General features: G+C 40.7%; 1 protein-coding gene across 3 annotated transcripts in view; it reads right to left on the bottom strand.

Moving 5' to 3' along the window:
• Positions 1-7,581: 7,581 nt before the first annotated feature.
• Positions 7,582-18,428, bottom strand: part of LOC133388822 (hexokinase HKDC1) — a 40,299-nt gene continuing 29,452 nt past the window's right edge. For all 3 annotated transcript variants that reach the window (XM_061635204.1, XM_061635203.1, XM_061635202.1), the window contains exons 11-18: positions 17,469-17,617; positions 17,257-17,376; positions 15,623-15,718; positions 13,421-13,520; positions 11,808-11,991; positions 10,673-10,828; positions 9,753-9,986; positions 7,582-8,373 (exon numbers count right to left, since the gene is read on the bottom strand). In XM_061635204.1, the coding sequence (XP_061491188.1) occupies positions 8,232-8,373; positions 9,753-9,986; positions 10,673-10,828; positions 11,808-11,991; positions 13,421-13,520; positions 15,623-15,718; positions 17,257-17,376; positions 17,469-17,617 (1,181 nt within the window). In that variant the 3' untranslated portion in view covers positions 7,582-8,231. The remainder of the gene's footprint in view (positions 8,374-9,752; positions 9,987-10,672; positions 10,829-11,807; positions 11,992-13,420; positions 13,521-15,622; positions 15,719-17,256; positions 17,377-17,468; positions 17,618-18,428) is intronic.

Here is an 18,428-nt window from a genome sequence, read left to right as displayed (position 1 = left end):
CTGCTTTGCTGAATTAAAACCTCTTTGTCTGAAAACAAATTCTTCTTAATCTTTCAGGGACAAAAAAAATATAATCATAAACTATGTTCTCCAACAATGTAACTTTGCCATAATGAATGAAGGCTTTGCTATTGCTGTGATCATGTCAATTCCTTTTTTGTATAAAATTTAATGACCATGCAGTTTATTTTATCCAGCATGACCTACGGCCAGAGATTATGTGAGTTATATACCAACAACATCTAGATGGCCACAGTTTTCCCCACCCTTGGTGTAAGGCTTCCCATAAGATTCACTTTAAAGCAGTTAACTTTACACCACAGTCCCAGTGCAGTCACTTACTTTGACATAAGTTCCAACAGTTTGAGTCATATACGTGAGATGTGTAACTGAGGAAGCAATAGCTTACCACAGACAGATCTCCGATCTCTAAAATTCCAGCGTTCTAGATACATGTACCTGGAAAAGTTGGCATGTAAGATCTGAGAGATACCATTTAAGACATTATGCTATTGGCATGTATGTAATAACCTGCCAAAAAATACACCTCAAAATCCCAACACTCATAACATGTAAATAAGCTATCTAGGTGCCAGCTGCATTCCCCACAGTTCTTCCTTGACCTCTTTGCTCCCTTAGTTCACCCATGCCTTCGAGAATCCCTTGACTACCCACTCTGTTCCAATCAAGAGCACATAAGCCACTCCTGTCCCTATTCAGTAGTATTTTCCTGTAAGCTGACATTTCACCTCCTTCAGAAAGGCATCACTGTCAGCATTCTACCACAGACACCTTCAAACTCAGCACTTTTGAATTTTCTAAAAATGGGGTTGCCAACATGGTGCCAGGGTGCCCCCAAGGCAATGCCAAGGCAACCACAGGTCTCTCCTGTGCCCAGCTGCTGACCTGAAAGACCACTGGAGTGGCTTTGATGCCTAGTTAGGCCTAGTTCATTTCTGCTGGCACTTTTCTGCTTGCACGTACCCCCCCTTCCATCCTAATTGCACAAACACCAACAGTGGTGGGTGTTTAGATCAGCATGAGAGAACAGAAGGGGAGACACAGCAAACTGAGCAGTGCAAAAAGTTAGGCATTGTGTTGGTGGAATGCAAACTAGGCCGGGGTGACTGGAAATAGAAAAACCGGGGAGGATTAAAAACCACAACAATAGTCTCAACAAGGTGTGGGGGATAAAACAGAGTGGAGTGTAAGGAAGGAGAAGGGAGGTGTTTGTGTGTGATATCCGTATTTGTGTGTGAGAGAGAGACCACATGTGTGTCAGGGAGGTGATTCTGGGAGAGGAAGAGTGCAAGGGATGGATGGATGGATGATGACAATTCTGAGGGGTTGAGAGTGACAGATGGGGGAATGGCTGGCAGAGGGGAAATGAGGGGACTGAAAATTAAACAGGAATTGTTTTGGCAATTTTGGGGGGATGACAAACCTGCCACCTCTATAGCAGCCATTTTGCAACTAGTCAGGCCCAACTATGGCAGCCATTTTATGGTCGTGCCCATGACAGTTTCTCATTTTTTTCAAATGTGCCCACAGGCTCAAAATGGTTGGCTGACCCTATCAAACATTCCATGGCACCACAGCAGCCAATACGGTGGGTGACAGGCAGTTGAGTACCAGTTTTTAGCATATTCATATCTAAAGGTCCTTTCTAGGCAATGAGAAGAGCACATTACATAAATGTTAGTAAGTGTGATTTAATGGAATCTAAGCTTCACGCAAGGAAAGCTCTATAAAATTTATCCCAGGGAACTGAGGTCAAGGGTGGGAAACCTGTGGCCTTCCAGATATTGTTGGGCTCCATCAGGCCCAGTCAGCTTGGCTAGGGATGATGAAAGTGGTAGTTCAACAACATCTGGAAGGCCACAGGTGTTCCCCATCCCTGGCCTAAGTAGTAAAACCATACCGGTTGGATGCCTTCCGTTACTAACACTATCAACTACCAGCAGCAAGATTTGGAAAATTAACACATTATAAACACTTGTTCACCAAGCAACCAGTAGGAGATTTCAAACAGAAATAAAGTTATTGGAATTAACCCTTTAATTCTAGTACCTGTTCTAAATTTGCACCAAGGTGGAAAACAGTGTTACAAGATCCTACGTATTCCCCTTTATAGCTTTAGAAAATATGTACCCTTGCTGGTACCTTTTATTCTTCAGCAATTGTTTGATCATAAGCATATGATGGTTTGTAACATATTAGGGTTGCAATCTTATGCCCGCTTACCTGGGAAAAAGTCCCACAACTCAGTGGGACCTACTTTTGAGTAGACACACATAGGATTGCATTGTAATGTGTCTCCGAAAGCCAGTTAAGCAGAATTGCATGCTGCAGGAGGCATGTGCCAGGCTCTTCCGTTGTTTGAGACTGTGTTTTGCCCTGCAGTGGCTATGCTGGGTACCACAGTGCGAGTTGCAAAAGAGTGAATCTGAAAGCACAAGTGGAGTGTGATCTTAAAGGGAAACAGCTGAGTTTAAAACAAAGACAAGTTTGTAAAATCTCAAGGCATATTGAAAGTATACTTTGATAATTCAATTTACTTTTCACCAGCTATGTGCTTTTTCATTCTTATTATGATTAATGTGGCTTTTATTATAAATAATAATAAAATGCTAGGACCTGCAGAGAACAGAAAATATTTAAAGTTCGCTCATTCCTTTTCTTTGGGCATTCAGTAACATACACATCTACAAAGCTTAACCCAAGAGCATATCTCTATTAAGTAAACATAAACAGCAGATTATTGCAGCATATTCTATTTATTATTCATTTATTAAATTTATATCTTGCCCTTCATCCCAGAATGAGCCCAGTGTTAAAGGAATTATAAGCCATTACCAGTTCTACAGTGCCCTCCTTTTATTCCAGAAATATTTATATTATGAAATCATGTTGCCAATTATAGAAGAACAGATGGTATAAGCTATACAGTACATTATTCTAATCAATCATTATTTGGGCAAATGTGTACTTGTTTTTCACAATTTACTTTGTGAGTCATTGCTAGATACTAGCATGGATATATATTCTAATCTCCTTCTCTAGAGAATTGGTATATTATATATGCTAGAACAGATGTGGGGAAGCCAAATGTTGCTAAGATACAACTCCCATCATCCCTGGCCATTGGCCATGCTTGCGGTGCTGATGGGAGTTCTGGTTCAGCAATATCTGTAGGGCCAAAGGTACCCCACCTCTGATGTAATTGTTCTTAGCTAATTAAAAGACTCATTGTTATTTCTTACATTAAAAGGAGATTTCTGTTCCTCTTACAGTATGAACATGTAGGATTGCAACTTTGCAAAATTCTTTTTATGCTTTGTGCTGGCATCATCTGAAATATATGCTGTAATGCTAACCAAAGATAGAGAAGTCTGACTATTTTGAAAAAGAATCATATAATGCTCATCTACATCCAAGTAGACACCAAGATTGTTATTCCTTTCCCACTCCAAATGTTATTCAGTTGCCTTCACTCATTCCTCGATACTTAATTGTTTAACTGATCATACATCAACTCCGTGGGACTGTTTCAATTCATAACATTCCTTCCTCTGTCATGTGGAAGCTCCAATCAGGGTGCCCATAATACAAAAGGATCAAGATTTTCTGCTGCTTTAATATGACTGAGGCCAGGTCAGATAGCGCTTTCCCGCTCACTGCAACACAGTTGTGGGAAGAGCTGCATCTATGGAACTTCTGCTTTCCTTATAGCTTCCTAAAGAGGCTGGAAATACCTACTGAAATACTTTCATTAAATCTTTTTCTGTTAGTGTTAGTTGGTAACTTCGGTCAACCTTGCAAATGGCATCCTGTGATCTACTGCAGCACTTTGGGCAGCCATCTTATTTCTTGCAAGACTCCTGTGCCTTGCTCACATTTATGACAAGCAAAAGTTCAATAGATGAAGCTTCCATCAGCGAAGAAATAGTGGAAGTTTCACCTGCTAAATATCTGCCTATCATACAGATGTTAAAATAAAAAAATATTGGCAATCCTGCATAAATGTATCATTCATTCATTCATTCATGTATATTTCTAGGCCACCTTTTAGGACAAAGCCCTCACAAGGTGGCTTTCATAAAAACAAACAGAAAATACAATTTCATATTTCAGTAAAGAGCTATTTGAAGGCTAGCAACACAGTTATAAAGTTAACTAAAACAATTTAGATCAGTTTCAAATCAACAGCAAGCACTATAATTATCTTAAGAAAAAGCAACCCAAAATAAGTGGATTTTGAGACCCAGTTTAAAAGCCTGCCCTGTACTAAGGTGGCCATCACTTCGGCAGGAGTTCCGTAACCGTAAGTGAGCCGTGCTAATGCAATAACCAGCTGCCGGAGTTGAGTTTCCCAAGCACACTAGCTTATTTGTAAAAATGGAAATAGTTCTGGTTGGATCGACAGCAGCAGGAAATGGCATCATTTTCAGGCCCTTTTAAACAAATACCACAGCCTTCCTCTTGATGCTGAACACTAATCAAGCTCTTACACTCAGGCTTGCCACTGAGAATATGTGCAATCTATACCAACATTTCTGACACATTTTGAGGAGGAATTTACCCTAACCCAAGTTGCCTGATGGGTATGTGACAAGAGGGCACATTTAACAGCTGGAGGTGTCATTATACAATTAGACCATGAAGTGCATATTTACTGGCGGGAATAGTAAACATGAATGATACAGCTGCAAGATATCTTTCCATGTGTTGGCTCAGACTGTTACAAAGCAGCTCAGGCAATTTTCCCCATGCCATCACATACATTAAACAACAACAAACGTTTCCTGTAACAAAGAAGACAAAGTGATCTATGAAGTGAGCTGATCAGCCCAACGTACACAAACAACTCAGCATATTGTAATGTCGCTATTTGGGAATGGTTTAAAGTGGGCACCTTTGTGCGGTGATCGTTGTGTGTACACCAGCACTCACTCCATGGTATTTTCAATGCTCTGCAACAGAAACTCAGGAACAGCTGATAGCATTTTGGTTCTTTCCACTTTAATTGCTCATTCTAGCCTCCAATCTAGTGGCTACATGCCTTCTACCCAACTTTTCTCAAAGCCTCTTTTTCATCCCCTGCCTCAGAGATCTGTACTGGCCAATTGAAGTCTGATATATTTATTCCCTTATCAGCAACACCACTCATCTGGAACCCTATATTAAAACAATCCAGTTTCTGAGATTCTCATGCAAAATGATAATTTGTGTGTTGTGATTTATTTAAAAGGTAAAGGTGTCCCTGCACTTATAGTGCGAGTCTTTTCCGACTTAGGGTGACGTCTTGCAACATTTACTAGGCAGACCGTATATATAGGGTGGGATTGCCAGTTCCTTCCCCCGCCTTTCTTTACCCCCCAGCATATGCCGGGTACCCATTTTACCGACCACGGATGGATGGAAGGCTGAGTGGACCTCGACCCCTTTTACCGGAGATTCGACTTCCCATTGGAATCGAACTCTGGCTGTGAGCTTCAGCTGCGTTACTGCTGCTTACCACTGTGCGCCATGGAGGATCTACAAACAACAACAACAAAAACATCTTAAAAACAATTCAAATATAGATGTGCATATATCTACTTAATTTGCATTAGCTGCTCTGATTGTAATATTGTTCTTGCAGAAATGCTTTCGGAAGGATCTGTGAAATAGGGAGAGACACACAAAGAGGTATGAAGGCAAATGATATAGGAATACAGATTGGAAGTAATGGCAAAATGGTGAGTGACTTCAGAACTCCAGTCCCATCATTTACACCTCCTTATTTCAGAAACCTCCAAAAGCACCACCCATGCAATTGAAATCTTATTTTAGCAATGATGATGACTAGAAACTTCTGTGGTGTTTTTTTTAATAAAATCTGATTCAAGATTCTGTAAAAGCCACCAGATTCCATGAACCACATCTTTTACCATTTCATCATAAATCCTCATCTTTCACACTTTAAAAATTACTGATACAAGAAGCAAAAATAATCTTGTGCAGTTCATTCTTTTAAAGGTTTATTTACCTTGCCTTCATCATTTCAACATATATTTCCAGTGAAAGATGCCAATGATATTCTCTTAAATACAGAAAAAGGAAATGTAAATAAGAACACAGCTAAGCACTTAATTTCTATGGATTTAATTTTATTTATGGTTTATGATTTTATCACCCTTTCTCTCCCCCACCCCCATCTCCTATGTAGGCAAAATGTGGCATGACAGAAATTGCATTGGTATTGCGCTCTGGGCTCCTTGGCTAGTACAATCCGTGTGGTGCTCCCTTTTGGCCATTCAAAGGACTGGTGAAGACTCAGGTCAAGGGGCATGTGGTATGTGGTGTACAATGCCCTAAGAATGGGCATCTGGGGAAGAATGCATGGGCTGAGGCATCCTACATTTTATTTGGCATTGGCATTCTGTTTGTCACTGACGAAGCAAATGTGTCTAGGGTAAGGATTTAAATTACTTTGACATCCATAGAAAAACATATGTTCATCACCCATCTTTTCCAACCTGACATTGTTCACAGAATATGCCTTTAACATGACACTATTTATTTTTCAAGAGAATGCACGGGTGACATGCATATTTTGGAAGTATTAATTCTTTCTGATGAAGGTCACTTCTGGGGATTTTGCTTTTTTGTCTTTCATATCACTGTTATCGAACATGGTGACTGAAATGAAGGACACCCAATAAAGCAAAACAGAAAGCAGCTCTGAATAAAACGCAAATGAAACAACAATATGAACAAAAATATCAGTAATGCATTTTATTCGCAATGGTCTTACGCCCACCACCTTTAGACAGAGTTTTATTACTTCACCCACTTCATTTGGCAGCTTTATTAAAATCTGGACCCCGCCTGCTTTCCCTTGCTCCATGTTTCATGAACCCAGCAACACCTCAGTACACAAGTTTGCCCATGCTATTCTCCAGGGGCTTCTGTTTGGACTTAAAGCAAAGGAGAAACGGAGAGAGAAAAGAGGACACCGGCCATTCTTCTTCATCTGGGATGGGAGGGACTGACCACAACCACCTTGCACAAGGTTGTTGCTCTCTACTTCCAGCCTCCCTCCCACTCCCCCTATATATAAGGTGGTCTGCAGGCTTTAAAAAAAAATTCTCCTGCTTTTAAAACCAAGCTGCCAGGCTTTGTGGCATGCTTGGAATATAGTGTGTCTGCCCACATGCTTTGAAGTAGGGCCGCAACTGGATCAACAACGGTATCATCCCAGAGGCACTTGCAGCCCTATTTTTAAAGTGTACAGCTGCATTCCAAAGGACGCTGTGAAGCCCTGCAGCTTGGCTTTGAAATTTCATGGCTTGATTTTAAAGTGTTACATGGGGTAATAAAAAGTCATTGGACCACCTTGTACATTGCTGTGGGTGGCCGGTATATCATTCTTTTAAAAAAACAAAGTAGGGTGGAGGAGACCATCTCCCCTTCTTGCACAGAGTCCTGGATTTCCACCCCAAGCCCTGTGACTAGAGGCACCACCTGTGTGCCACTCATGAAACACTACAGTTTGTTTGAAAAAGAACATTAATTTATTACATGATGCACATCCGCTTTTTTATTTTATTTTTAAAAGAAAACAATAAAAAGTAGAGCAAGAGTGCCAGCTCTTGGCACAGACCTATCCGAGGCTATACAGAAACATCATAACTACTTCCAAAGTGTTACTTGTACAGTACAAAGGATATTTAAAAATAAACAAGAAAGGTACTGAATGGGAAAGTAGAGAGAGAAGGGACAGCAGAACATATAAATACGTTTGAAATACACTGATTTCTTGGAAAGATAGTTACATTATATATGACCTGGCTGTTTTATATTAGAAGCAGCATTAGGTACAGCACAGAGGATATCAAGTACATTGTTGTATCTCTAGACATAAGGCAGCTTATGGCAACATATGTTCAGATGAGCCAAAACCTGCTTCAGTTTTGGCAAGACAACTGTTGGCACAGTTGGCCAACCACCAGGTTACAAACAGGAGTAGCCAATGTGGTGCCTTCCAGATTTTGTTGAACTACAAGTCCCGTCAGGCCCAGCCACCATGGCTGATGATGACGGATGATGGGAGTTTTACTCCAACAACATCCTGAAGGCACTACATTGGCTATCCGTAGGCTACAGAAGTGTGCACCACTTTTGAACCACTGCCTTGATTGGTTTCACAATAAATTGCTACTGTGCACAGATGCCTGGGTGAACACTTAATATTCCGCAACATGCATTCGCTTTGCAACAGCAGTAATTAAGGCAGCTCCCTTTCCACTCCCATCTTCAGACAACAAGAATGTCACATCACACTGAGGTGCCAGTTCTTTCACCGTTGCCTGCAAGATCCTAGAAAAGCTAAACAGGAAAAACAAAACAAAATATTACAATGTATGTAATGTTTAACATACTGCTGTTCATTCCTTCATTAGCAAAATGCCCATCAGTATCGTGGGTAGGGACAGGAGGATATGGAGAGAGGGCTTTTACACTTCAAGGACTGAGAGTGATCCAGTATGTCTCTGTATGCTCTGCACACAAAGACACATTGTAGCCCCTGCCAGGTTCCCTTACCAGTGATAGCTAAGCCATCCAATGTCAAGGGCAAGAGGGCAGGTTTTGCTGTCACTTCAACAGTATCTCCAAATGCAGCACTTTGCTCTTTCCCATAGGAGTGGATGGTTTGGTGAATGAAAAGCTTTCACTACTATAAGGACAAAGTAGAGATGCCCTTTGGGATAGGCTAAAACAGCTCCCTGCCATCGGTGACCCCAGCCACACAAAACCAATACTGCTCCAGTTTGCACAGGCCCGTCATTGGCTGTATTTGTTGGTCACATTAGTGCGTGATGGAATGCATGGGACCAGCATTGTGATATAAAGAATGCTTCAAATCCATCCATCTTGGACCCATGCTCCCCAGCACTTTGTTGTTGTCATTGCCTAAAACTGAAACCACAGACACATTTTCCGAGCAATTGTAGACGTGTGGTTTGTTGCAGAGCAGCCAGGAGCAAGAGAGGAGCAAAGCAGAGAATTTGAGCAGCATTAAACCATAATTAAGCACTAACAATTGTTTATTGTGATGTGTGAACACAGCCAATATGTAAAAAAGACACCTAATATTACAGCTGTGGTAACATGCAAATAAAGTTTAAACTGTTTAAGAGGTGTATGATCAATCAACTAAAAATTCTCTAATTGGTTGGCAGACTCGTAAAACCACATAGAAAGAGAGAGGTTTACACAAATATACATCTCTTTTCTTACAAACGCAAGAGTATAGAACTAGATAACTATATACTTTATTAGATATAATGCTGGTCTTTGACCGTAATAAATGATTGATTGATTGATACTTTATTAGAAATATATTATTTGTTGTCAAAGAAACGTGGTACATCGAGACTTGTATTTTAATTATCTGAGTGTGAATCCTAATGTAGCTAAAATGACACCATCCATGCAAAAGAGGGAGGTATCAGTGGACTCAGAGTAAAGGAAACCTCAAGGATTGCAGAAGTACAAAATATCTTTAGAGGACAAAAATGCTCAGAACAGCCTGACAAAGGAATGACCATGCTCAGTGGGCACAGAATACTGACAGATTTTTTAAAGGGAGTAAAATAGAATGGAACAGCCTGGAAAAGAGCATGGCTGGCTGAAACCCTGAACAGGAACATTCCACAAAGAAATATTTTGTTATAGTTTGTTATAAAGTGATGCTAAGTACTCACTGTGGATGTAGTTTGTATAAGGTGCCATCCACACCTACAGTGGTTGTTAGGTGCTCGAGGTTTCTGTTGTCCCGTATCTTCTCCACTATAGCAGCCAGTCCAGCCCCACACAGTTGGGCTGCTCTCTTGGAAACAGAGCCACACACCTCCTTTACAATGATACTGTCATCACAAGTGCTGTCAAGCCCAAGCTGTTGTAGAATTCTTCTCACTTGAAGCAGAGCAAGCCGGTCACTACACTCAGCCAAAACACAACACACACTTCTGGTTAGGATTTGTGCCAATACCCCAACTTAAAAAAAAGAGAGAGAGATATGAACAAGCCTTCTCCCCTCGCATGCAGCCCTTCCACTCCTCTATTTGCATGAGCCTAAATCAGGAAGCCTCTATTTAACCATAGTTTCTTGGCTCAAACGAACCAGGAAGCTATGGTTACCAGCTTCGGAAAACGTCCAGGATATCGAACCAACTTCACACCATGGTTTAATATCCTGTCTTGTTCTGAAGCTGGTAATCATATATTCCTTCTTTGGACTAAACAGGGAACTGTGGTTAACAACTAAAGACTTCCTGATTTCACTGTGAAGGAAGGAGAAGAAGCTGTGCGCATGGGCAAAATATTGGTTCATACCTCAACTTATTCAGCCAAGATATGATTATCTGAATGTAGCCGCTAGTTTGAAAGCAGAATGTAACTATTTCTGCCCTCCTGGGTGGATTGTCCTTTTCAAATCAGCACCATCCATACTCCCTTACTCAATGCAAGGATATATTGGATAGCTGCCAATTCACACATAAAGTTTATATTTACAAAGCTTTAAACCTTCAGTCTCTCAAAAGTCTTGTGAGATAAACTTTATACGCACAGAAGCGGCAGGCAGTGGAAACATACTCTTATTTAGTACAACACATTTTATTACCTTTCAATTTGAGAAAGGAATTTGGTTTCAAATATTCCTCTTGTTCTCAGAGATTCTGAAATCTGGCCCCTGAAGAGAAGTCCTTGCTTGGTCAAGTCTATCAAGATCTGTCTCACTATTTCACCCAAATACATTCCACTGGTCATTTTTTCATACCTTTTACACAAAAGAAAAAAGCATTTGAATTTGGGCAACATTGAGCGTATTGTCAATTATGCAATATGCGTTATTAAATGGGGCCCAGGGCATCATCTGCAACACAAGCTTTTCCTGAACATGTGAATTGGCTGTTAGGGTGGAGATAAACATAACAGTAACAGGCCGATGCTTTCTAATGTGGCTGTTCCAAAGAGCTGTAAAGCAGGATACTGACAGTGTCTTCAACCTGAAAAGATTTATCAAAGTTTGCATAAGTCTAGGGATGTAAGAAGTCAGTGATTTCTCTTCCAACCTGTATTTGTCACAATCTGCAATGTTTCCGTTCTATTGCAGTTTGTTTTCTACCAAATATGACATTGTTTATCTCACTCGCCACAATTTAACATAAGTTATGAAGCTTATGTTAAATACATTCACTTCAATATAAAGGAAACAGCAAAACAATATAAAAAATAATTAATTGTGAATTGTTTGTGGACTTTTAAAAAACCAGCAATGATGTGAATGAAAAACCAATGATGTTAGCTCAAGTGATTTCTGCTCCTGACTAAGGTAAAGGTGTCCCCGCACTTATAGTGCGAGTCGTTTCCGACTCTTAGGGTGACATCTTGCAACGTTTACTAGGCAGACCGTATATATGGGGTGGGATTGCCAGTTCCTTCCCCGGCCTTTCTTTACCCCCCAGTGTATGCCGGGTACTCATTTTACCGACCACAGATGGATGGAAGGCTGAGTGGACCTCAACCCCTTTTACCGGAGATTTGACTTCCTCCTTCCGTTGGAATCAAACTCGGGCTATAAGCAGAGTTTCGGCTGCGTTACTGCTGCTTTACCACTCTGCGCCACGGAGGGTCTATGTTCCTGACTACAAACACACAAACTGTAGCAATTTCCACTTTCTTTTCCATTTTCAATAGAACTCTCCAACACCCCTACATGTGCCCTGAAAACATTGCAATAAAACACCTGCATTTACCTCTGTTTCCCAGGATTCAATGACCCCTCATCCACTTCTCTATCATATTTTGTCCTGAGATTATCAATGCAGCCATTGTCACCAAATCCTCCCCATTCTGTATTGATGCACATTCTTCCCTCATCTCCTTCTACAATTTCTATATTCTTCATTTCTTCCATGTAGCACACATTACTGCCTGTCCCTGGAAAAATGAAAGAGGCATGTGTATTTTATTTCATTACAGTGAAAATGTATTTAAAACAGAGACAGGAGAAGCATGAGAACTGGGAACTGAAGAAAAATTTCCAGGAAAAAAATTGGATTTTTCCTCTGAGTGAGAGTTAAAATATAGGGGCTAAAAACTATGGCGCCAAATCCAGAAAAGCAGAACAGCAAGTCCAGTCAGGGCTGTTCAAGTGGCAGCTATTATTTATTTATTTATAAATATATTTGTATACTGCTATTTTGTTAAAAACATCAAAGCGGTTTACAACATGTTAAAAACAACAACCATAGAATAAAAAACATTAAAAATACAATAAAAACAAAGATTAAGAACCTTCTTAATTGCCTGCATAAGCCTGGTGAAACAGAATGGTTTTCAGCAGGCGCTTAAACTGCTGAATATCTGTTGGCAGAGCATTCTAGAGAACTGGGCCAATGACACTGAAGGCTCAATTTCGTGTCGATGTTAAATGAGCCTCGCCAACTCGGGGGACAACTAAAGCCGCTCCTGCAGCATATGATCTCAGTGATTGAGCTGGGATATAAGGGGTCAGGTAGTCCCTTAGCTATGGAAATTGACCATTCCCTACACATGCATAGAATCCACCATCACTACTACTAAAAAACAAAAGAGCTACAAGATCTCTGTGCATTCAGGATTTGCAAGATAACAAGCCATGAGTTTAGGACTGGTCCAAGACATTTTGCTGCCTGAGGCAAAGGGCGAGATGGGACCCCTCCCCAGTCCATGTGCAAAACCTAACTGTATTGGCATTTGAATCTTACTGCAATGCTAGTGATGGGACAATGTCCTCTACCACACCTGAAGACAATAGGCTAGCTTAGAATGGGCAGGACAGGCCATGTGGCATACACAACTCTGACCTCCAGCAGTTCACTATCATTCCCTGTCACCCAGCATCTGCTGCCAGGTGCAGCTGCCCAGTCTATCTAATGGTAGGGCTGGTCTTGTGAATTTAGTTTTAGGACATACTCATGTCATGGTTCAGAGTATAGTATATATCTCATACCACAAGGTGGTATGCACACTTTCAGCTCCTTTCTCTGCTCATAGTGCCAGAATCTTAGTATATTAGTTTCCATGATTCCCATCAAAGCCCAAATGCAGGAGCGGGGGACCTGTGGCCTTCCTGATGTTGTTGAACTACAGCTCCCACCATTCCTGATTATTGGCCACGCTGGTTGGGGCTGATAGAAGTTGGAGTCTAACAACATCCAGACACAGATTCCCCATCCCTACCCACCAAAATCCTCCACCAGAGACACCTAGATTCCACTTCCAAAGGAATTTTAGCATGTAATTTCATTGTTGGTTACCAGTTTTATTCTGCCACACATTAGATCATCCATACATAGTATTTGGTGTTAACCGTATTATTTTTTACCTGCAATGAGGCCGATTTCACAATGTGGGTCTTCATAACCACATGTCATCATTGTCCCAACTGTATCATTTACTATTGCTACAATATCCAAATCAAATTCCTGCAACAGAAAACTAAGTGAATGTATCAAGAGCAACAAAATTCCTTTAGGGTACGCCATATAGTGAACCAGAATATAAGCTCTTTTTGTGGACTAATTTAAATCATCGGTGTGACATTTTGGACATTCTAGTATTATTATTCTGAAATTGGTAATTTACCAAACAATAAATGCCCATAAATTGAAGCAGTCCCTGAAAAATCTAGCTATGTGATTATAGGGGTAACACCATGCATAACAAACTATTACAAAAGAATGAAACTGGGCTTTTATTTATTTATTTATTTTTCATTTCTTACTTATTGTTTATTACTACTATCTAGTTATCTGGACTGTTTGGTGCCCTCATCACGGAGTTCAGCAACAACTGAAGGGCCGCAGATTCCCCATCTCTGCAGAGGGGATGAGGATTAAGGATGTATTCACTGAAAAGTTGGGTTTTGAGGAGGCATTTGATGCAGGAGAGAGATGGGAGATCTCATGCAGGTGTTCTGGGCGGTGCTTCCAGACACAAGGAAACAGCAAGGAAGAAAGGGCAGAGTGATTTGAGAAAGCGGGAGATCCAATACTAATAACCCACACTTCATCTGAGGAGTTCAGTGCAGCATACATTGGGTTATCCTACTTCAAGTCCAACATTTTGGAAGTCCAGAGTAGCTCTCACTTTTCTCCACTTCTGTTTTTGATTACTGACCCTAGTAGCAATGTTTTAAATTAAAACCACATTCTCAAATAAAGTCTAAACATTTACATTTTTAAAAAATTATGCATGGAAAAATCATTGTCTTACAAAGTACACAGTTGTTTGACTGGTGGGCCGTACTTTCCTCATTCTGAGGATCAAACCACATCCTGCATTATTCACATTAAAAAAAAAAAGCATGGTTAACCTGACAACTTTTATTATGAAGAAAAAGTAGCCACAGGGCCCAGATCCAGAACATCCAATCTGGATCAGGACCTCACACCAGCACGTTTCCTGCTGAAAACCACCCTCTCCTAGGTTATTTGCCCCTGCTTCCAAATAGCAAATAGTATGAGGGGCTTTTCAGCAGGAGAATGGGATAGGGCCTTGATCTGGATTGGGAGCATATTCTTCAACATGTCATTGATGCAATAATAGTGCATTAGTGGTGGATTTGTCCTGGACCATCCATACTGCATTCTGCTTTATTAGTTGTCCTGTGATGCTTCCCCAGTGTTACCACATTCAGTTACTGTAAGAGCTTCGGCTATGGGGCAGTATATAAATACAATAAATAAATACAATAAATTATGGCCATCTGGAGCAGCAATCTTATGATAGAGCTAGGGATGTGGAAGAATATCCACTAAATTGGACTTACCACCAGATTCTGACTGAATTTGACAGTCCGCTATCTTTTCAGACCAGCACTGATTTTTTGCGGCAGGCCACAGCTATAATTAGCATGGGCTTTTTCCCAATTCCCCCCCCCATTGTAATTTCATCTAATTTGAGGCATTCATCGTGTGTAGGTATGATAAATAGGAAAAAATAAATTACATGGAACACCCTGATCATTTACCTAAGTATTTACGTTAAAAATTACGTAATTTTTTTTTTTGCTACACCCCCCCAACAAACCAGCAGATTGAATTGGTAAGTGCCAAAGCAAGCGGGAACAACAAAAGGGTGGATCAGGATGGAACGATGGACTATCCAAATACAAGCAGATCGGAAATAAGCAGCGAGCCCCATCCCTAGCTAGAGCACAACCAAAGTGGGACCAAAAAAGCCCCAGAACATTTCTGGTGTGAAAAGCTACAGGATTGCAGTAGGACGCTAGGGAACATGCACTGACCGGAAATGAAACCGTATATCCACCCCAAAACAATTGTAGGTATAAGCAGCATTGAACGTGGGATTGCATACAATTGCCCTGGCATCATCATGATCACAAATCCTCATGAATGCACAATCAAAAGAACATCTGGAGGAGCCCATGGAATGAAACTAACGTATCTGAAAGAAATTAGAAGTCCTCTCATATAGAAAATTTGCAGTACACAATGATTTACACTAACATGGGGCTACATTTGGGTAACTGAGATTTAGGTAATGGGAGTTCTATCATACTTACATTCCTTCGTTTAATAGCTTCCCTAAGCATATCCACAACATCCTCTCCTTCGCAGTCTGTTGCCTTGAAGCCTTTTGTCCACCCAACAAGAGTTCCCTAGAATGGGGGAGTAGCAGAAATGAGAAGTGATAGATGTTTACACCAAAATGTAATCTTTGGATTACATTTTCAAAGAGGAGCTTGCTTCAACATGTCACATTTGGGGAGAATGTCAGGAGGTCACATTTGAGTATTTAAACAAAGGATGAGGTGGAGCAAAAACAGCATACCTTTGCCTTCTATCATAGGATGATCACAGGGATCATTTCCACAGATGGAAAAGAGTGTTGCGTGAATGCTGGTTTGACTTTTATTCACATAAGAATTCCTTTTACTAAAGAGAATACAGGCATGAACAGTTGAAGCAGCCATCTGCCAAGGAAGTTGTAGTTACGAAATTCCTCCACCAAGCAGGGGGTTGGAGTAGATGGTCTCTAAGATACCTTTCAACTCTACATTCTCCAGCAAGGAGAGCCCACCAGCTCTCAAGGCAGTCTGTTCCACTTTTACTGTTAGGACGTGTCAACCGGTATTACTTTACAATAACCAGGTGGTACAACCACTGGTTGAAAAACACAATCCTAGCGGCATCTAGCTGGCCACAGCTAAAGCAGAATGCTGGACTAGATGGACCTTTGGTCTGATTCAGCAAGGTAAGTCTCATACTGCAGCAGTAATACATGCAAGCAAGAAGAAACCATCTTAAGTTAGCTGGGTGGTTTCATTACTTCCTATATAAGCAGCATCCCTGAAGGAGGTGCAGCATTGATGTTGGGGGTAGCTGTGCAATTCCAAACAACACAAGTGACCACCACTCCTGTATGTTACTATTACAGCTAGGGTTGCCAGGTTCATGGCCTGAGACTGATCCTGTATCTTTAGGAGAAGAGAAAGTCAGCCAAGTGCAGGTGTTCTTGCAACCCTGTAGTGGGAAAAACCACAAGGTGGGATTCTCCCTCCCCCCTGCACAACTTTTAAAGATACAGAAGACCTCTTGGAGGCTGGGCCTGGCAACCAAGAGGTCTTCTGTTCTTTAAAAGTTATGCAGAGGGAAGGGAGAATCCCACCTTGTGGTTTTCCCTATTACAAGGTTGCAAGAACACCTGCACTTGGCTGACTTTCTCTTCTCCTAAAGATACAGGATCAGTCTCAGGCCATGAACCTGGCAACCCTAATTGCAACCTGGAGCCCCTGACAATGCAGAAATAGTTTTTCAGTGGCAACCCTACCACAGCAACAACATATAAACTGGGCCCAAACTGAATTTGTTTTTGTTATTCCACACCTCCTTAATAACTCACATTAACTCTCCATGTGTTTTATGCATCATTAGTGCATGTCAGCATGCCTTGTTTCAAGGAAATCTGTCAAGATGCATGCAAGAATGAGATTATTTTCACCTATCACAACATTCCTTTTATAGACTCTGATAAAACCAGTGATAAAGCTCTGATAGAGAGAGTCCAACGGGGAAAATAAAGTAAAAATAATTTTTAAAATGTTTCTTTGAAAAGATCAGCAATGATTAAGCCACATTAAAGAAAGGAAACAAAACAACATGCCAGATCTCAGCTTCCATCAGTTCTGCTCCTTACCTTATCTATGCTTGCTTGCCTGCAGGGGAAAGAAAATGTAAAGCCAAGAGGAAGGCGGGCACCCTTAATACCAGTGTACTCCAAAAAGTCTGCAATGCACTGGACAATGTGATCAAACAGCTAGAAGAAAAATAAGGCAATATTTTAAAACAGTATTTTCAATGTATTAGGATCAACAAAAATAATTAACTAACTGGCTTGTCTTACTTTACCTCTTCACCTGTTCCCTGCATGATTTCCAAAGGAATGGCAAAGATTTTATTGTACATGCGAACTGATTTACTTCTTCCACTTCTGATTTTTACAAGCAAAACTCTGAAATTTGTTCCCCCCAGATCAAGGGCCAGGAATTTTCCCTTTTCTGAAAGAGAAAAATCAATTAATTAATCTTACTGAAGTCTTCCATATCAACCATTAAACAGAAAGGCTGATGGGATTTTCCAGCCAAATTTGCTGACTGTGGGCTTCTCATTCAAAAAACAATAATGGCTTTTTAACTTTTCCTTAACCAATCAAGTCCTATGAAACTTTACTTCCAGGTAATTGTGCTCAGAATTGTGGTACTAATCTACAAATCTCAAATTTTATGTTTTGTACGTGAAATGTATGTAGTTGCACAATGCTCATTAGATTGACCAATCCTTGACATTTTTCTCAGAAACTGCCAAATTCAAGCAACCCTGCATTCCAAGTCTATGACGCTATACAAGTTAGTGAGATGTGGGATGGCCTGGCTGGAACTGCTGCTTGCTTTTACTATTGGAGTGGAAGGAAAGAAAAATACCAGGGACAAAGCCTTGGAGCATTTCTATTCAGGGCTTTCTTGAGAATCAAATGTGCTTAATTCAATATGCATGATCTCTGCAAGCCCTAGACTTAGCTCCCATTGGACTCTTACCCAATATACATAGCAGATGAGTCCAAAACACCAAGGTGCCATGCCACCACTTTGCATGTTTTTCCACAGCTTATTTTATGGACAGTTTCCTATTTGTTATTTATAGTTCTAAAGCTGAATGATGTTCCTATGCAGATGTACCCTAGATTAATGTGGTTCACATTAAGAATCAATCACTTAGGTACACACAGATTTATTTTTCCCTGCATGTTCCGGAAACTAAAGCCTTGGGCACACACTGTGAAATGTATATACCCAAAGCTTTTACCACTGA

Source organism: Rhineura floridana, chromosome 7 (assembly GCF_030035675.1).
Source record: "Rhineura floridana isolate rRhiFlo1 chromosome 7, rRhiFlo1.hap2, whole genome shotgun sequence".
Lineage (NCBI taxonomy): Eukaryota > Metazoa > Chordata > Lepidosauria > Squamata > Rhineuridae > Rhineura > Rhineura floridana.
This window is presented reverse-complemented; position numbering and strand designations above follow the sequence as displayed.